Source organism: Neovison vison, chromosome 7 (assembly GCF_020171115.1).
Source record: "Neovison vison isolate M4711 chromosome 7, ASM_NN_V1, whole genome shotgun sequence".
NCBI classification, from domain to species: domain Eukaryota; kingdom Metazoa; phylum Chordata; class Mammalia; order Carnivora; family Mustelidae; genus Neogale; species Neogale vison.
The window spans coordinates 192,061,278-192,077,084 of NC_058097.1; the positions used below are offsets into that span (position 1 = coordinate 192,061,278).

Consider the following 15,807-nt stretch of genomic DNA (forward strand, 5'->3'; position numbering starts at 1 on the left):
GTAAGTATCTTTCTTCTTATCAAACCAGAGTGTAGACTGAAATGTGAGTATTTCATAATCAACAATGTCAGAAGTGAACTCTCAGGAGAGGTAAGAACCTGGCTGGCATTATGAGGGAAGCTACAAGTTTGAGGGCAGAAGTACAGTAAAAATTAAGGAAATCAGGTGCATTGTAATAGAGTATGTTGGACAAGTGAGGATATACACTATTATATTTGATATCTGTACAGATTAAAGAATCAACAAAAACCCTCACTTCACCTCTTGCTTTCTGAGGTAGTTGTGATATGCCATAGCTTTCTCATGGCATTTTTCACTTCTGCATTCCTCAGTGTGTAGATGAATGGGTTGAGAAAAGGGGTCCCAATAGTATAAAATACGGACACCATCTTGTCCATAGGGAAAGTGGTCTGGGGGCGTGCATATATGAATACACATGGACCAAAGAATAAGACTACTACGATGATGTGAGTAATGCAGGTGGAGAGAGCTTTTCTCCTCCCCTCTGCACTGTGGTTTCTCAGTGAATGCAAGATGACAGTGTATGAAATTATCAGAAACACAAAACTGCCTGTGCAAATGCTCCCACTGTTAGACACCCATTCTAGGTTGATCATATACGTGTCCATGCAAGCAAGTTTTAGCAAGGGCTGCAAATCACAGCAGTAATGATTAATCAAATTGGGTCCACAGAAAGGCAATTTCAAGGCCGGCATTAGCTCAGCAAGGGAATGGATAAAAGCCCCTACCCATGCAAGAGCGATCAGGATTGTGCAAACCTGCCGTCTCATGATGGTTGGGTAATGTAAGGGCTTACAAATAGCCACATAGCGATCAATAGCCATGAGGATGAGAACAAAGACCTCCATGGAGCCAAAGAAATGCATTGCAAAGACTTGAGTCATGCACTCATGGTAAGATATGGTTCTTTGCGCAGAGAGTGAGTCCACAATTAGTCTTGGGGCTGTTGTAGTTGAGAAGCAGGAATCAGCAAGGGACAAATGAAATAGGAAAAAGTACATGGGACTTCCAAGTGTCCGGCTGGACTTGATGGTCACTATAATGAGCAAATTCCCTACCACAGTTCCGGAATAAAAAATGAAGAATATTACAAATACCATCTTCTTTTTCATTGGATCTTGGGTCAGTCCTAGCAGTATGAACTCAGTAACAGTGTTATTTTGCTCCATTATTTCAAGCCAACTGGAGAAAATGCTGGTTAGAAATAATTAATCTGCAGAGAAGGAAATATTAGGAAATGAATACTCCATGTGGAGGTCAAATCCTTATGATTGTTCATGGAAGGGCCACTTACCAGTGGGTAATCCCTTATCTTCTGTGTTGTTTTCCCTTGAATAATGCAGAGATCATAATATTTATTCACTCTCTATTCAGCTGATTGCTTATGGAAACAAGGAAATATATTAATAATGAGAAAGTACCCAATTTTTCAGACATAATAAACATTTACTTGATGAATTTATTAAAAGAGAGTATCTTTCTGAGCTGAATATCTTTCCTTATTTTACATCATGGACCCATTAATGTAGAATGTTGCAAAAAGGAGAAAACTCATACATGATATACATAGTGTGCTTTCATTCTTTTTTGAACTTGGTAGACATTTATAAAGTATCTTCTAGTAAATATTCTAAACATTCAATAAATGACATGGAAACTTTTAATATTTTGTTTGTTTGTTTGTTTAATGAAACCTATGAGAGAGAGAGTGAGACAGGGTGTGGGGAAGAGAGAAAAAGGACGAGAGAGAAATAAGCAATATTTTAGCAGTGAATGTTTGGTCAATTCGTTTAGTCCATTATTAAGTTTATTTTGATCAGTTCCATTGACTAAATTTATTTCCTTTTACTTTAACTCTCTATAATTTATAGTTGCTTATAGTTGTGAATTCAGCTTCTATCATAACATTTTGTACTTTTTACATTATCCTATGTTGTCCAAAGTAGAATTCTTCACTTCATCTAGTATTTTGATGGGTCTTCCTGCATATTTTCTTAAGACGCAAAAAGAGACTGATTCTAAAATAAAGGATAAATAGGGAACGTTTGGCATAAATCAAAATATTGTTTCAAATTTCATGTTATTTTAAGCACCAGGGATTTAGACAATGAGATAAAGAAACTCCAGGTCATAGCTAAAACTTAATCATATGATTCTTGGAACACATGTTCTTGCAAGTCCCATGCCCCAGTAAAAGATAGAAATAGGAAAAGAATGAAAATTAATTTATCTATACCAAACTGGAAAAATCCTTTTCTGTCTTCATCACTTATATTTTCCATATAATTGAATAATTAAATGTGTAAGTGCCAAGGCATTTAAGTCTATTCACCACCTGTACTGCAGACAAAAGCATAATTTTCTCAAATAGAAAAGGATCTCAGAGACTGAAAACACAATCCATATGGTGTCTGGGTAGCTCAACTGGTTAAATATTTGACTCTTTATTTCCACCCAGGTCATGATCTCAGGGTTTTGGAATCCAGCCCCATGCTCGGTTTTGTGCTGGAGATGGAGCCTGTTTAAATTTCTATCTCTCTTTCTTCCTATACCTCTTCCCTGCTTTTGTGTTCGCTCTCTCTAAATAAATCACGAAAATTTAAAAAAAACAAAAACAAAAACAGTTAAAATGAAAATGGGCAAAAGAACTGACCTCAAAGGAACTCTTCTTATTAGGAATAATATGAAAAGATTATCAATTTCTTTCATAGAAAAATACATTCCATTAAAATCCAATTATTTATCTTTTCACTTAGATTAACAAAATGACATGCTTTTTGTTTGTTTTGTTTTTGTTTTTGTTTTGGTCAGGTTATTTTTTTATTGATTGCATTAGAACAAATGACAGTTTTGATAAACGTCTCTTAACAAACAGTTCTGAAAATAATGTTGGAACAATTGATTCCACACATTCTTTGCAGGAGTTTAAGGGGATATAATATCTCTTGGGGTGATTTTTGGCATTGATGATACTTCAATGTCACATAGACACAGGTCTAGCATTTGCATTTGCTGCAAATAATCTCACTTATGGGCAGGAAGATCATCACAGCAATCCTTTCTATATTGACCAAATGTAAGAGACAACGTCAATGCCCACCAGAAGGAAGCAAAATGATTCAGGGATGGTATTTTATGCAATCATCAAACAAAGGGAAATAGATATATATGCAATGGTTTCTAATATATGTTTTAAAGAGGCAGGGTTCAGGATTGTCTGTTGAAGATGGTAATATTTAGATTAACAGCTGAATAATATCACAAACACACACACACAAGAGTTATATGAATTAACTGTATTTACAAGAGATAGCATATGAGTAGCCTCAGCGTGGGGAAATTGTTTTCTTGGAATCAAAGTTAGGAGGATGACTTACCTTTGAAAATATTCTCATTGGTAGTTGAAAATCTGTCATAGTGATGTTGCAACAAAATAAAGCTTCTTAAAGGCCTTCTCTTAGTAGATGTTTTATTACTGGCTTTGGCATATTACTGGTACATAACAACTGTATTCTGACACAGGCTGCAGGAACAGCAAAATTTCTAGGGTTAGAGTAGGATTTAAATGTCTGTGTAAGAGGGTGAGTCACTGTAGAGACAGTTCTGGACTCAGGGGTCTTTACCACATCATGCCCCCACCACACTGCCATTCACTATCTGTCCCCTACACTCTCAGGAGTTTGCCAAATATGCTTTTTGTCCAACTCTTCAGCATACAGGAGTGAAAACTTGTCTCTAGATTCTAACATTTAAGTATGATAAAGCAATGTCTGTCCATCCATTCATCCATACTTCTACCTATCAATTTACTACATTTCTATCATCCGTCTACCCATCATATATCTATCAATCAATCTATCTTTCTATCATCTATTACCTATCATCTATCTTACAAAGATACAGACTGAAAGATTTGTATAGTTCAAATAAGAATAGATATGAGTGGCATTCATTCTAAAGAAGCAACATAAGGAATGTAATCTTTATCTGTTCACTGCTGAATTCAGACATCTAGAAAAAATGTACTATTTAATAATAAGTATTCATAAAGTCAATGAAAGAATTAAGAGAATCTCCTCTTGATACAACCCAATAGTATTCAGTCCTTCAATACTCTGTGACCACTGAATAGGGAAGCCTACTACATCCCAAGTAAAATCATCATCTCCATGGAGCATCCTGGAATACTGGACTAGATACAATTTTTATTTGCCTCTCTCTCCACCAGGAGCTACTGAGTATTTCTTTTATTTTGTCTTCTTAGTTTAGATTGTCAAGCCTTGGAGAAAATTCCCTAAACTTTCTATCCTTCCACAAATGCTTTTTATGTGTTAGTTGCACATTTGACATAGATCAGATGAATTTTCTCAAGAGTATGAAATACAACTAAGTTAATCCCCAACACAAACTCACCAGTTGTGTTAAGAGCTTAGACAAAGGGTAGGATGTTCAGTCATTCTCTTTTCTTCTCAATGTAATTTGGCGAAACTTTACTCCAATGGGAATTTTAAAAAGTGCTTCTAAAATTCTGTTTGATTTCTTTTGATGTCACTGAGGCTCAGGTTCTCACCTGCATGCCAGAAGACAAAGTCGGCCCAGGATTCTCTTCCACACTTTCTCATATCCACTCTCATTTGTAATTTTGACAGGGACATGTGTCTTTTGCCTTTCCTACAGCAGTATTTAAACATGAGTGATGCAAAATATAGGAGTCTGAGGAGGTTATTCCCTAAAGTGTTCCTTCTCTTTTAATTAAGACACATGAGCTAGATGTGATAAGAACTTAATCTTCACTATGTATTAATGGATTTTTGGGGAAAGGTGACCTCTTCTTGCAATTAAAGTGTTTATTTATGTGGGCCATAAAAGACAAGCTTTGACTAGAATAATAATACAAAAAAAAAAAAGATTATCTAATGATCTAGTGACATGAACTTGGTTCTTGATACCTTTATCCAAAAAAAAATTAATTAGGATTTCTTAATCAAAAGGCTGATTCTAGGTCTCAGGTGGGGAATGTACAAGATGAACTGGCAAGAATGTGGTAACATACACACACAGGTAACTTACACTGTGATAAGTATATGTGAAAGGTACACAAGAGGCACTAGAAAGAGCCCACAATGCTAGAGCTAGAAAGGAATTGAACAACAAAATAAATAACACAAATTCTTATATAACTCAAAGTTTAAAAAATCCACAAGTTTGTAGTAATATGAACACTTAAATAAATAGCTAATGAATAGGGAATAATAAAGAAAGTTTCCATTTAAACTCTTATTAATTATTTGTTGGTATTCTGCTCTCAAAGGATTATAGGATAACACTCCATCTCTTCTTTGTGGGCTGCACACAAGTGAACTCCTTCCAGAAGGCACACTGTGGAATGCAGCAGGGGAAGTAATTTTACAGAGGAACAATGTGACAAACACTACATCAACCAGGTGATCAAGGTTAACCTTAAGGATGATGACTCACAATGAAAGTATATACCCATTGGCATGATGCGATGGAAATGGCACTTTGCTTCTGTGACTCCTCTCCCAAAAACCCATAACCCCAGTCTGAACTTAAATAAAACATCAAACCCCAAATAAAGGTTTTTTTTTTTAAAGATTATTTATTTATTTATTTGACAGAAAGAGAGATCACAAGTAGGCAGAGAGGCAGGCAGAGAGAGAGAGAGGAGGAAGCAGGCTCCCCGCTGAGCAGAGAGTCTGATGCGGGACTCGATCCCAGGACCCTGAGATCATGACCTGAGCCAAAGATAGCGGCTTAACCCACTGAGCCACCCAGGTGCCCCCAAATAAAGGTTTTTATATAAAATGTCTCACTAGTTCTCCTCAAAACTTTCAAGTTTATCAAAAACAAGAAAAGTTGAACAGAATTATTGTGGTGAGCACTGAGTAAGCTCTGGAATTGCAGAATCATATTACACAAGTGAAACTATTATAACCTTGTATTTTCAACAAAACTGAAATAAATCAACAAAAGGATATTCAGAGAAACTGTCAGTGTCTGGAGGTATTGAAGAAGACATGACGATACACAGTTTATTTCATTTATATGTCATCAGAGTATATCTGTGTTGAGCATGGGTCAGAAATTTCTTCCTTTTCTATGCTGAATAATATTCCACTGTATGCTTTCCACATTTTGTTTATTCATACATTGATGGACACATGGGTTGCTTACATATTTGGGCTACCATGATTAACGCTGATATGGACATGAGGGTACACATGTCTCTCCCAGTCCCCACTTCCAGTGCTTTTGCTATATTCCCAGAACTGGAAATGCTGGATCACTTGGTCATTATTGTTAACTTCAGAAGAAGGTCTTATTGCCTTTCACAGTGGCTTCAACATTTTTATATTCTTATGGACTTAGTGTGCATGAGTGTGTTTAGTGATGTTTAGTATCTTTTCCTGGTGCTCATTGCTCATTTATGTATATTTTTGGAGAAATGTTTATTCACCTTTTTTTGATATTCAGTTGTAGGAATTCCATGAATTGTGTTTCATTCTGTTTATTGTGGCCTTTGATGCATATGATTTTTTTTTAATTTTGAGGTAGTTTAAATTATGTGTTCATTTCTTCTGTAATTTGTGGGTTTTTTTTTTTTTTGGTGTCATATTCAAGAAATTTTTTCCTAAGTTAATGTCCTGAATCATTTATTTCATTTATATTTTATTATTTTTTGGTTGTTGTGTTCAGTTAGCCAACATAAAATACATCATTTGTTTTACCTTCTAATCATTTTATAGTTTTATTCTTATACTTAAGTCTTTGATCGATTTGGAGTTTATTTTGTCTACAGTGTAATTTAAGGATCTGCCTTCATTCTTTTTTTTAAAGACTTTATTTATTTGACAGAGAGGGAGAGATCACAAGTAGGCAGAGAGGCAAGCAGAGAGTGAGAGGGGAAGCAGGATACCTGCTGAGCAGAGAGCCCAATGTGCGGTTCAATCCCAAGACCTTGAGACCATGACCTGAGTGGAAGCCACAGGCTTAATCCACTGAGTCACCCAGGCACCCCTGCCTTCCTTCTTTTGCGTATCTAGTGTTCTTTTGCATAACTAGATTTTGAATATCTAGTTTAGCTAAACTATTTGCTGAAAACACTATTCTTTCCTCTTGGATGGTGTTGGCGCCCTTGCAGAAATTCAGTTGACCATATAAGGGATGGTACATTTCTGGGCTCTACAGTTTATTCCATTTTGCTGTCCCTGGCTTAATGCCATGACCATAGTTATGATTACATAGCTTTATAAAAATTTTTAAATCAGGATATGTGGGGCATACAAATTTTTCTTTTCAAGAATTTTTATTTGATTAAAGATCAAACTTCCAGTTGATTTTTCTATGTCTGCAAAAATTGTCATGGGAGCTTCTAATAGGGATAGCATAACATGTATATTGTTTCAGATACTATTGACATCTGAACGATATTGAGTCTCTTGATCCATGAAGATCTGATATCTCTCTGTACACACACACACACACACACAAATTTGCTTTTGTGTATATGGAATCTGGCAAGTGCAAAATCTGCATAAAATAAGTCCCCTTTTGAGTCTAAACACCAGAAACTTCAGTTAACCAGAAAGAGTCAATGTCCTAGTTCAGGTCCATAGGCAGGAGGCTAGTGTAAAATCAGGGAAAAGTTAATGTGTCAGAGGGCAAGTCATCAGGCAAGAAGAGCTAATGGTTCAGTCTGAAAGCTCTCAGGCAGGAGAATTCCCTTTTACTCAGGGGAGGTTAGCCTTTTGTAAGGGTCAGGCCTTCATTTCATTAGATGAGGACCCTATATTAGTAAGAACAATCTACTTATTTCATTCTACCAACTCAAAAGTTCTTATCATCCAGAAGAATCTCATAGTCATGATTGAAAAAATAATCAAGGCACTATCTGAGCACCCTGTGGGTCTATGCAAGTTAGCACATAAATTTAACCATTGGAAGCCCATTGATTATCTATGTAGTACCTATACACATCTCTGTAAATCGTACTTAACCTCCAATAAACACTACAAATGGTTATAATACAAACTAACATCATATACCAATCCTGTATACAAACAAAAATACACTAAAACATCCACAATAATAAAAAGTAAAATTTTGGGGTTATTTTGAGTTTCTCCTTGATATTTAGTTAGTTAAAAACTATGATGGAAAATAAAATACTAAAATATAGGGCAGAATATCAATATATCTTGAGTTTCATGATAAGGTAATAAGAAAGGGAAGAAAACAAAGACTTTTTCTTTATATATATTCAGACACAGAAGTGTCATAATACAAGCAGTACTATTCATAATGCAAGGAGTAAATATAATACAAGGAGTAAATACAATAATTACAGTCTTCATTTTTGTAACAGCCACATGGTTTATTTATAATTACTTCCATCTGTTATCCATTCAGGTTTTAATGTGCCCTCAGCAAGTACCAAAGCTGCTTGTGGTTCTTCAGCTTTTGGAGTGACACAAACCTTCATTACTGAAGGGTCTGGGAAATTAGTAGTTCTGCGTGGATAGGGTTGCTATAGTTTTATTGACCTTATCACAGAACATGATGACTACAGGAACTCCAATATTCTACCTATGCTCTTCATTACCTCTATTGTGGAGTAGTAGTCCAATTTCTCATTGGTTGTCAGGATCATTCACCACAACCAGCACAGAAACCTCTTTGCCTATTGATTTAAAGGCATAAGCTACCCAAAATGGTCAGGCAGAAGTCTTAACACTCTTTTCCAAAAAAATTGCCATCAGGGAGATTCAAATTAAATCAACATTGAGATATCACCTTACACCAGTTAGAATGGCCAAAATTAGCAAGACAGGAAACAACATGTGTTGGAGAGGATGTGGAGAAAGGGGAACCCTCTTACACTGTTGATGGGAATGCAAGTTGGTGCAGCCATTTTGGAGAACAGTGTGGAGATTCCTCAAGAAATTAAAAATAGAATTTCCCTATGACCCTGTCATTTCACTACTGGGTATTTACCCCAAAGATACAGATGTAGTGAAAAGAAGGGCCATCTGTACCCCAATGTTTATAGCAGCAATGGCCACGGTCACCAAACTGTGGAAAGAACCAAGATGCCCTTCAATGGACGAATGGATAAGGAAGATGTGGTCCATATACACTATGGAGTATTATGCCTCATCAGAAAGGACAAATACCCAACTTTTGTAGCAACATGGATGGGACTGGAAGAGATTATACTAAGTGAAATAAGTCAAGCAGAGAGAGTCAATAATCATATGGTTTCACTTATTTGTGGAGCATAACAAATAGCATGGAGGACATGGGGAGATAGAGAGGAGAAGGAAGTAGGGGGAAATTGGAAGGGGAGGTGAACCATGAGAGACTATGGACTCTGAAAAACAATCTGAGGGTTTTGAAGGGGTGGAGGGTGGGAGGTCGGGGTACCAGGTGGTGGGTATTATAGAGGGCACAGATTGCATGGAGCACTGGGTATGGTGCAAAAATAATGAATACTGTTATGCTGAAAATAAATAAAAAATAAATTTAAAAAAATCTTGTTGTGTATCATGTTGGAAGCATTTCTCTCTTTAGAATAAACACTTCAAAGCAAGAAGAGGATAAGCAAAGGGTAATAGGAAGCAAAATTTTGCTAGTGAGTCACTAAGAGTAACAATGTGTGGTGCTTCTCCCATTTCTAGTTTTTGATTATAGGACCTAGCTATGGGAGGAAGAGCAACATTAAATTGATCCTGATTCAGAGCATATATGGCCTTCCTGAGAAATGAGAACTCTTGCTCCAACCCTGGAAGGCATTGCTACATAGTTCATATTAGAACTATTTCTGCAAAATGTCATTCTCCCATTTTATCAGGCCCATTTTAACAGGCCAATTCCTTCAAGATAGTGGGAAATATGATAAGACCAGTGAATTCCATGAGCAGGGGCTCATTGAGGCAGTTCATTTGCTGTGAAGTAAGATTGTTGATTAGAAGTAATGTTGTGTGAAATGCTATGATTTTGGATTACAAAATTCTCTAAGTCCATGGACAGTAGTTTTGTCAACAGCATTGTATGCAGGGAATGTGAATACCTATCCGAAGGAAGTGTCTACTGCAGTAGGAACAAAACACTGCCTTCCGTGATGGAAACATTCCAATGGAATCTCCCTGAACCCAAGCTGTTCATCCCAAGGAATGTTGCCATATAGGGGACTTCAAGTTGCATCTGCTGAGTTGTCCCTTGGCAGTGGTCATGCCAAGGTAGCTTTAGTGGGTGGGAATCTATGCTGTTGGGCTCATGTACAACCTCCATCTCTGCCCCTGAGATCACTTTGTTCATGAGTCAATTTGTTAATGAAAGGAGTACATAGGAAATGGGCTGACTGGTCTGCACCAACTGGTCATTCTTTCCACTTGATTCTTAAAATTCTCCTCTGCTGGTCAGTCTTTGGTGAGCATTCATAATGGACATAAATATATTTGTGTGTTTTTATTCATTCAGAAAGGTATGGAAACATGCCTCTTCCTCAAATTTTCTTGTTACCAGTTTTCCAATAATGTTTGTTTGTTTGCTTGTTTGTTTTTCCAAGTCTCTGATTATTCAGCCAAACCTTTGTCCAAAACCTATGAATTAGTACTTTCTACACCCAGCCATTTCTCATTCAAGGAAAGTGAACACTGGATGCATTATTTCAAGTTCTAGCCATTGAGAGAAACTCCCTTCACCATGGACCTTCAGGGATTTTTGCATTATGGGGATGTCGTGTTGTATCTATTCACTTTTGAGGTGTACCTACATATCATTGCTGAATTTTCTATATATCAGGCACAAATCCTTTCTTCTGTCACTTGATCATAGTGAATTCCCAACAAGGCCTTGAGTGTAGGCTGGGAGAGAGAAAGCATGGTAGCAAAAGTGGGGAGTGTGAACCTTTGGGCACTTCTTTGCATAACATTTTCTTCAGTTCCTGCTTGGGACAGATCACCTATAATGTATCCCCTTCTTTTGTGGGGAGAGTGATGTAAATCAAGACCCCAAGTGGATGACTAAGACTATGGATATTATTGAACCCTGTGTACATAATGTTTTTTTCCTATACATCCATTCCTGCGATAAGGATTAATTTAGAAATTAGGCAAGCTAACAGATAACAATAATAATAATAATAATATAAAAAATCTTAACAACATATTTTAACAAAAGTATCTGAATATGGTCTCCCTCTTTCAAAATACTCGAGTGAACTATACTCCCCCTTTCTCCTTTGATGATGTGAGATGATAAAATGCTGCTCTGATGAGATGAAATGCGGTGAATGACACAGGCATTGTGTTGTAACATTAGACTGCCACTGACCTTCTGACATAATGTCAGAAGGAGGATCATCTGCTTCTGAACTTCAAGTAACTGTAACATGGAAAGAAAAATCATATATAAAAGGAGACTGTCTGTTCCGTAATGGAATGCTGCTTTGGACACTAACTCTATGGTTCTGCATCTGAAAACACCAAATTCATGATGAGAAGTTCAAATTTCACAGAAACTTGTAGCCCATACTTAAGCCTTATTCTGTACTAAGGCCCAGTATGAGGCCAAGAGTCATTTCTCAAAAGCAATGTAATGATCTGTACAGGATGGCTAGAATTTGCTCCAAAATCCTGAAGGTCTGCACTGCAATCCATATATGGAGGATGGTTAGACTCCAATAGCATCCCTTTCTTCCACTGACACTTAAAGAACCATTGATTTTGCGGAATTTTAACACTCCCTTGGAATAGAAGCTTGCACCACAGTCTGGACCTGTGGCAGAGCCTTGTCTTTAGTCCAACTTAAACTAGCAGCTTTTTGAGTAACTTGAAAAATAGGCCAAAGTAAAACACCCAAAGAAACAAGCTGTTGCCTTCCCTGTCTAAAGAGTCATTTTGGGTATTTTATATCTTTTTAATATTGGAGGGGATAGATGGATCAAGATAAGCTTTACCTTCAAAGATATAACTTTATTTTATTTAAATTCAGTTTACTTAAATGCAAAGTATTATTTATTTTGGGATAGAATTTAGTGATTCATTAGTTGCTGATAACACCCAGTGCTCCTTACATCAACAGTCCTCCTTAATATCCATCATTAAATTACCCATTTAGCCGCCCTCATCTCCTCCAGCAACCCACAGTTTGTTCTCTATAGTTAAGAGACTCCTAAGGTTTGCCTCCCTCTCTGCTTCTATTGTGTTTTACTTTTCTTTCAAAATAAATATTTTCATATACTTTATACCCCTGGCCCTGGATATTTCCCTGTGTTTTATTCCCTTGATTTTTAATTGCACTTATTTTCCATTCTCTGACAAAAATGTCTTACCAGTCAATCTAGAGTAGATCCGTCTTGATCATTAGATCCACTCAGCATAATGTCACTAATATAATGCATGTAATGGTACAGTATGGTAAAATAAAATGCAATCAAGGTGTCTATGAACTAAATTATGACATACTGCTAGAGAGTTGACACAGCCTTTAGTAGGGTATGGAAGACATACTGCTGGCCTTGTAATCAAACTGCTTCTGATGGTCCTTACAGACAGGGAGATAAGAAGCAGTTGCCAAGTCAGGGACTGCATACCAGGTACCAGAAAATCTGTTAATTTGTTGAAACAAGGAAACCATACCTGTGATAGCTGTTGCAATTCTTTGGTTCTCCACCTGATTAAACTTGTAAGTAAGCACTCTCATTCCCTAAGATCCATCTCTCTCCTGCAATGGACAAATAAGTAAGTTAAATGTGTGTGTTGTGGGAATTACCGGTCTCTGTCTCTTTGAACTCCTTGGCACTAATCTCTGTGATTCCTCCAGGGCAGTGGTATTGCTTTTGGTCTACTACTTACCTCAACAGAGGTAGTTCTAGAGGCTTCCACTTGGCTTTTCACCATTATAGTCTGCATGTCAGGGACCCAATGTGGGGATTCTGCCATATGCAAATATATCATTTCAAATAATGCATTCTGGAACTGGGGAAGTAACCATAGGTTGAGTTCATTGACCTACTGCCTAGAGTACAGATTAGACCTGAGTGAAAGCTCCAATGACAACATTCCTCCGTAAGCTCCTGTTCTGATTGTGGATCATATGGTTGTATTGGGTTTCCTAGAATCAGTTTCAGGTAAGTATGTCTAGCAGTGCCCAAAAGACTGGTTATTTTATTTTATTATTATTTATTTATTATTTATTATTTTATTATTTATGTATTATTATTTTATAATTCATTTATTTTTTATTATTTTATTTTCTCCAATGCACAATTTGACTGAGAATGCCTCAGGACTCTCTTGGGGAAGATTAGTATATAGAAATGCTCCAGGGTCTTTCCTCAAGGGAATTCAATCTCCCCTTTATTCAATAAATTTGAGTACATGTACTGCTTGCAGTCTGTGAATTATTGTGAAGCCATGAATCTCTGACTTTATGATTAAGTTAGACTTCTGTTTGCTTAACCTAGACCTTTTTTGCTACTTTGGATAAGAAAGACGTGAATAAGCTTCTTCTCTATTTTACTTCTAAGAACACTGTCAAAAACTACCCAGCGCTATTAGTCTGCTTGTATGGATTATCTCACTGATGTATTGCATCTGTTCTCCTTTATGGGAAGCATGTTTGTCTTCCCATTTAGGAGCTTGAGTACTTCAACATGGCCACTATTATCGGGGATCAACTATCTGCCATTGCATTTGGGATTTCGCAATTTAGTGACACTATGGGTCTGGTCTACAAAAAACAGTGATCATAAAGGTTTTCACAGGTCCTGGGACTACCGTGCCAAATTTATTTATCACAGCCATAATAAAAGGTATATCTGGCCTGGACTCTTCCAGGGGGGTTAAGTAGATCTTACATGAAAAATCCATTCTTCATTATTTTATTATTATTATTATTATTATTATTATTATTTGGTGTTTGCTCCTTTTATTTTTTATTTTTTTATCGATTTTATTTTATTCTTTCTGTGTTCCAAGAATCGTTATTTATGCACAACACCAAGGGCTTCATGAAGTATGTCCCCTCCATATACTCACCACCAGGATCACCCCATCCTTAAATCCCTCTCCCTTCCAAAGCCCTCAGTTTGTTTTTCAGAGTCCACAGTCTCTCATGTTTTGTCTCCCTCTCAAATTATCCCAATTCACTTTTCTTTCCTTCTTCTATAGTCATCGAAATTTGTTTGGATCAACCAGGAAACCAAAGAAGAGCTTAAACAATTCACAGAAACCAATGAGAATGAAGACACATTAGGCCAAATACTTTGGGATATGGCAAAGGCAGTCCTAAGGTGGAAATGCATTGCCATCCAGTTGTCATTCAAAAAAATTGAAAAATCCCAAATACACCAACTCTCTTTACACCTTAAAGAACTGGAAAGTCAAGAACAAATTAAGCCAAACCCATGTGCAAGAAGGGAAATAATTAAGATTAGAGTAGAGATCAATGAGATAGAAACTAGAGACAACACAGTAGAACACATCAATGAAACTAGAAGATGGTTCTTTGAACAAATTAATAAGATTGATAAACCACTGGCCAAACTAAGCCTAAAGAAAAGAGAGAGGACAATTAGTAAAATTATGAATGAAAGGGAAGAAATAATGTCTAACACCAAGGAAAAAGAAACAATCATCAGAAATTATCAACAGTTATATGCCAGTAAGTTAAGCAACCTAGAAGAAACAGATGCATTCCTGGAAACCTATAAACTTCTAAGACTGAAACAGGAAGAAACTGACAACCTGAATAGGTGAATATCTAGTAAGGAGATTGAAGCATTGATCAAAAACCTCCCAAAAAACAAGGGTCCAAGACCTGATGGATTGCCTGGGGAATTCTACCAAACCTTCAAAGTAGAAATAATACCTAATCTCCTGATTTATTTATTTATTTATTTATTTATTTTATTTTTTTTTTTTTACTAGAAACGGAAGGAAAACTTCCAGACTCTCTGAAGCCAGCATTACCTTGATCCCCAAACCAGGCAAAGACCTCATCACAAAGGAGAATTTCAGGCCAATATCTTTGATGAATATGGATGCCAAGATTCTCAACAAGATCTGAGCTAATAGGATCCAACAGTATATTAAAATGATTACCCACCATGGCCAGGTGGGATTTATCCTTGAGATGCAAGCATGGTTCAAATTCACAAATGAATCAATGGGATAGAAAAAAATCAGTAAGAAAAGAGAGAAGATCAACATGGTCCTCTCGATTGATGTACAAAAAACACCTGACAAATCCATTCCACATTCCAATCTCCCTATGCTTTTCAATCTCTCCCTTTTCTTTAAACCAAGTCAGGTCTTGTCACAAGCAAGCCCCTGCGTCCTGCCAGGAGGTCGCAGCTTATAAGAATGAAGAGAGATTTGTAAGATGTAACTCACTTGATCTTTATTGGGACGAGGTACGCACCACAATCGTCACGGTTTGGCAGCTTGTCAAGTTGTCACGATGAAGGAGACGTCGCCTCACAATCTAGACATAGAGGTCACCGCAGAAGTTGCGACTGGGAACCAGCGAGTGGTTGGCAACGAGACTGTCGGGGCGTCGGTAACACCGGCGATGATGTTCTCCTGACAGGGAACTCGCTTCACCTCAGTCCAACCCGATGCCTCTTTTATATGCTGTGCTAAGTCTCCTTCTTAAACACATTACATCCCTTGTTTTTCTCATGCTTATACATCAAAACACACACGCACATCGTAAACATGTTTTTGCAATATTCTGCATGACTTAAAATATTTACAGCTT

General features: G+C 36.9%; 1 protein-coding gene across 1 annotated transcript; it reads right to left on the reverse strand.

The window, feature by feature from the left end:
• Positions 1-257: 257 nt before the first annotated feature.
• On the reverse strand, positions 258-1,190 carry LOC122914388 (olfactory receptor 4C11-like). Its single transcript, XM_044261005.1, has one exon. It carries the CDS (start codon positions 1,188-1,190, stop codon positions 258-260), a length of 933 nt encoding a protein of 310 aa, XP_044116940.1.
• Between the last annotated feature and the right edge of the window lie 14,617 nt (positions 1,191-15,807).